Source organism: Hoplias malabaricus, chromosome 9 (genome assembly GCF_029633855.1).
Source record: "Hoplias malabaricus isolate fHopMal1 chromosome 9, fHopMal1.hap1, whole genome shotgun sequence".
Lineage (NCBI taxonomy): Eukaryota > Metazoa > Chordata > Actinopteri > Characiformes > Erythrinidae > Hoplias > Hoplias malabaricus.
In genome coordinates, this window is record NC_089808.1 from 29,374,720 (window position 1) to 29,379,204 (window position 4,485).

General features: G+C 35.2%; 1 protein-coding gene across 1 annotated transcript; it reads right to left on the reverse strand.

Moving 5' to 3' along the window:
- Positions 1-329: 329 nt before the first annotated feature.
- Positions 330-3,925, reverse strand: LOC136706724 (transmembrane protein 272-like). The gene is made up of 5 exons (XM_066680325.1): positions 3,858-3,925; positions 3,630-3,696; positions 2,078-2,128; positions 1,779-1,970; positions 330-660 (listed from the first exon to the last, which is right to left on the reverse strand). Exons 2-5 carry the CDS (start codon positions 3,676-3,678, stop codon positions 455-457), a joined length of 498 nt encoding a protein of 165 aa, XP_066536422.1. The 5' UTR covers positions 3,679-3,696; positions 3,858-3,925; the 3' UTR covers positions 330-454.
- Positions 3,926-4,485: the final 560 nt, after the last annotated feature.

Below are 4,485 nucleotides of genomic sequence, written 5' to 3' on the forward strand. Positions count from 1 at the left end.
TTAATGAGGAATAACTGAAATGACAATTATACATTAAGAAAAATCAAGATCAAAATAATTAATCCATAACTTGTGAAATTACACAAAAGGACATAATACTATTTAATTACAGTCAGCAGGAATCGCTGGGCGCAAGGCGGGAACACACCCTGGACGGGGCACCAGTCCTTCACAGGGTGACACACACTCACATAATCACACACGCACTCACACCTACGGACACTTTTGAGTCGCCAATCCACCTACCACGTGTGTTTTTGGACTGTGGGAGGAAACAGGAGCACCTGGCGAAAACCACACAGACACAGGGAGAACACACCAAACTCCTCACAGACAGTCACCCAGAGCAGGAATTGAACCCAAAACCTCCAGGTCCCTGGAGCTGTGTGACTGCTTAAATTAACCTTAATTGGCATTTGTGCATAATCATTTAATTTTCAAATTCCTAATGTCCTCAGGACACTGTGCTTAAACAGAATTCCTTCTTAGTTCTGTTTACAAAGTACATTCTGAAGCCATGGCACAGCAGCATTAGTGGAATGCTGATGTATATGATGTTTGTTATCCAGAAGGCAACCTGGTAGAGGATCCTCTCACAAAACTCTGCAGATGAACGGGACTCGTAGTTTGGTTCATATGCCATGTACACAAAAATGCTGCCTGGAAAAGAGGATGGGTTGTGAACACATTCACTTTATCAAATTGAATAGCTTTATCAATTGTCATTTTATTCCTACAGATTTGTTCCTGAACATTACGTATGAATTAATATTTATGATTCTCTTTATTTTACACCACATCTGTCATGATGTAAATTTCCACAATATTCCATAAAAACTTAATTCGTCTTAAACTTTTCGATTGTCACCATGCACCAGCTGACAGACAAAAATTAAAATGACCAAATAATACCATAAATCATAATCATAAATCATCAAACTCTCAGCTAGATCTAAAAACTTCGCTGATTGTCATGGTATGGAATATTATTCATTGTTTTAATTCAGGATATGTAAAATAAAAATTAGCTTAATCTTTTATTGAAATGGAACAATGTGAATATTTGCAGTTCATTTGCCACACCAGTAGGTGTAAGCATGTAGTATGTCATGCTCCAGACATACCACATTGCCATCACTAATAAATATAATAGATAAATCTAACTATGGAAACATACCACAGGTCCGGTATTCAAAATATTTACTGTGGAAGAGTTAGCTTTCTTGAAATTAAAAGATAGAATTTTGCTTACAGATTATTACAGCTACTGACTATGTGAATGTTCACTGATTTTGCTTGTAGCATTAACACTGCATAAGATTAATTTAATGGCTGCATTTCAGGGTAATATGCTTTTTACTTTTCTCTCTTCTACTGTACTTATCCACCCCTAATCACATCCACTGTTCTTCTTCACTCTTAGAAGTAAAGGTGTTACAAAGTGTTATTTGAGTGATACCATAGAAGAACCACTTTTGGTTCCTTAAAGAACTGTGTTTGCTTAAGGGATGTGTGAGTGTGAAGCAACTTTTAAAAGTTAAAAACACATCACTGCATCTTAAGGTTCTTTACCCATTTAACTGTATTAGCAAATTGGTTTCTTTGTGGATCCAAAAGTGCTTCTTTTATGGCATCACTCATAGAACCTTTGGTTCACCAATATTTATAAGATATAAAAATGTTATCATTTATGTTTTCTTATATCTGTATGTTCTGTTTTGAACATTGTTTTCATTTTTTAGTTGCCTTTGAGTTTTCCAGCTTTCTTTCTCTCTCACCTGTGATGAACCAGAGAGGACAAAAAACAAGGAGAAGAAAATTGAGAATTCGGCATGGAAGAATGATCTTTCCATCTGATTGGCTGCAATAAATGATGGGGAAAATCTGTAGACTCAGACAGGCCACTCCTCCCACCAGAAGGTACACGGGAACAATTGGTTGTTTTGGGCAGTCATAAAGGTGTTTTGCCCCTATAAAGTAACAGAGGACAGTACAGAAAGTCATAGTCAGATTTCTGAATGAAAAGTATTTCTGAAAACAGCATTATCATTTCAAATTTCAGATTAGATTCACTCACCTAATCCACCAAAGACAATAGGCAGAAGACTTATAAGAATGCTTATTCTTACTGGAAATGAAGAAAGAAGGGAAAGCTAAATTAGAGACTGCTTAAACATCAACTATATTAAATCGATTCGAATATTTAAAATATTTTATATTTGGGGGAGGGAATGAGTGGGGGAGGGCAGTTTGTATTCCTCTCTGCATATTGAACTGTCAAGTGAAACTTTGAAAAGAACAGAAACCCTTTAGGGAATCACATTTTTCTATGATCCACACAAGAAGTCCCTACCCAGTAAACAAGGAACGTCATTGGACGTTCAAAATAGGTCTAAAAGTAGTCTGTCCGCCAAGGACATATTTTAAACGTCAATGGACGTCCAAATTCCATCGTAATAAGTTAGTTAAGTGGTGACCAATCGATAACGTCAGTGGACGTCCAAAACGCGTTTAATACAAGTAATTTATTTCGGGACCAATTAATAACGTCAATGGACGTCCAAAATCCATCGTAATAAGTTAGTTAAGTGGTGACCAATCAATAACGTCAGTGGACGTCCAAAACACGTTTTATACAAGTAATTTATTTCGGGACCAATTAATAACGTCAATGGACGTCCAAAATACGTCTAATAGTCATCTTTTCAATGTCTGTGTTTGGACGTCTTTTCAACTTTCCTTTTCAACCTTAAGAGAACGTTGATTAGACGGCAGTCATTACATTATTTCAACGTTGAATCAACGGTTAAATGTTTACTGGGTATGGCTTATGACAGGGGTGTCCAAAGTCCGTCCCCCGCTGTAAGATTTTGATTGGATTCACTTTAAAGAATACATGATTAATGGCCCGCTGGCTCTTGTTAATAAACCAAGCTAAACACCATTCATTTTTCTGGGCCATCAAAGTAATTCATAGAACAATATTTGGTGATGGCTGCAGCAAAAAAAAAAAAAAGTAAAGTTCACAGTGAGAACCGGCGATTTCAACAGAGAGGGAAATATCTGAGGAAAATGGATTTTACACTCATTTAATATCCTGCAGCAGTTAATCCTCTAAAATGAAACTCTTTACTGAAAAAATATAAACTCTTTTGTAAATCTGTGTTTTTCATATTTTGATTACACTGATTTAAAAAATGTATGAGTAATTTTATTTGGAAAGAGAGATTGGCCCTTAAGAAATTTGATATGATCCAGTATGGAGAGAGATCTCAAAATATTTTATATTAAATAAGTCACAAATATGTTTCCCTATTCACAAATAAATACATCCCAATCTGTGTCTCACAGTCTATAGCTTGTACAAATACAGTTACATTCATAAATACATGTTTTTGGTTTTCATAGACATATCATACGTTTTAAGGTTTTCTCTTGATGTTAAATAAAAATACTTAACTTATACTTTCTGCTGTTGCACCTATATTTAAAAATGTGACCTTTTTATGGCCTCAAAAATGTCTAACCTTCACTTTTCATGTTACATCTGACATTTAAATAGAGCACACACTTGCAGTTCGACGAGATGACACAAAATGACAGTTCAAATAATCTCAGTCAACAAATACCTGAGCAGATGGAGCCTCCAGCAAAAAGGATAGTAGAGATGAATCCCATCTTGATCCAAAGAATTCTCTTTGTGAACAGAACACAAAAACAATAAGTATTCAGTCAAGATTACATTGTGTTATTAGCCAGTAGCCAGAGAGAAACAAATTGATATGAATTTTGTATATATTTCAAATAATTATGCACTCTATACAGCCTTAAAAGTGACATAAATTCACATTTCTCACCTGTGGTCTTTTTTACAGCACAAATGTGAAGACGTATCAGTGATAGAGGCATAAATAGCTAGATCTCATTCCCTAGATGTTCCAGCTCCACCCACCAATGATAATTCATTGTTGTAATTACAGCTAATATTTGTTACTCAAAAAGCCAGTCAAACTGGCTGAGTACGCCTAAGAGAAACATCTAAAAATTACACGCCAGACCTAGTAACATACAACTTGGAGAAGCCACAACAGAGAAGCCAGAGTCTGTTTTTGTGTTATTTCATTTACATGTGGTGACAGAGACAATGCAAAACATGACAGTCTCTATTACTTTGTGCACATTAAACAGCAAAAACCTACCTTATGTTTTGCAGAACCTTTACTTAGTGGCACAAAAAAATGACATTTTGATTTTTGTTTTTGATTCAAAAATTAAATCAAAATTTTTTTCTGTAGAGGATACATTTAAATATGTAATTTCTCTTTTTTTCTGGAGTTAACTTATTGGAAAACTATAAAATTAGACCTCAGTTGCCTTTTTTTGTGTTAGTTTTTCCACTATGTTCATTTTTCAGTCATTTATTGTTTGTAACCACTTATCCAGTACAGGGTCACGGTGGGTCCAGAGCCCACCTGGAATTACTTA

Bases quoted from the DNA above. Each gene is read 5' to 3' on its own strand.
- LOC136706724 (XM_066680325.1), bottom strand. From the start codon at position 3,678: ATGGGATTCATCTCTACTATCCTTTTTGCTGGAGGCTCCATCTGCTCA. The intron at 1,971-2,077 runs GTGAGTGAATCT...GTTACTTTATAG, and splicing joins TATTGTCTTTGGTGGATTAG to GGGCAAAACACCTTTATGAC. The intron at 661-1,778 runs GTGAGAGAGAAA...CCTCTTTTCCAG, and splicing joins TCCTCTCTGGTTCATCACAG to GCAGCATTTTTGTGTACATG.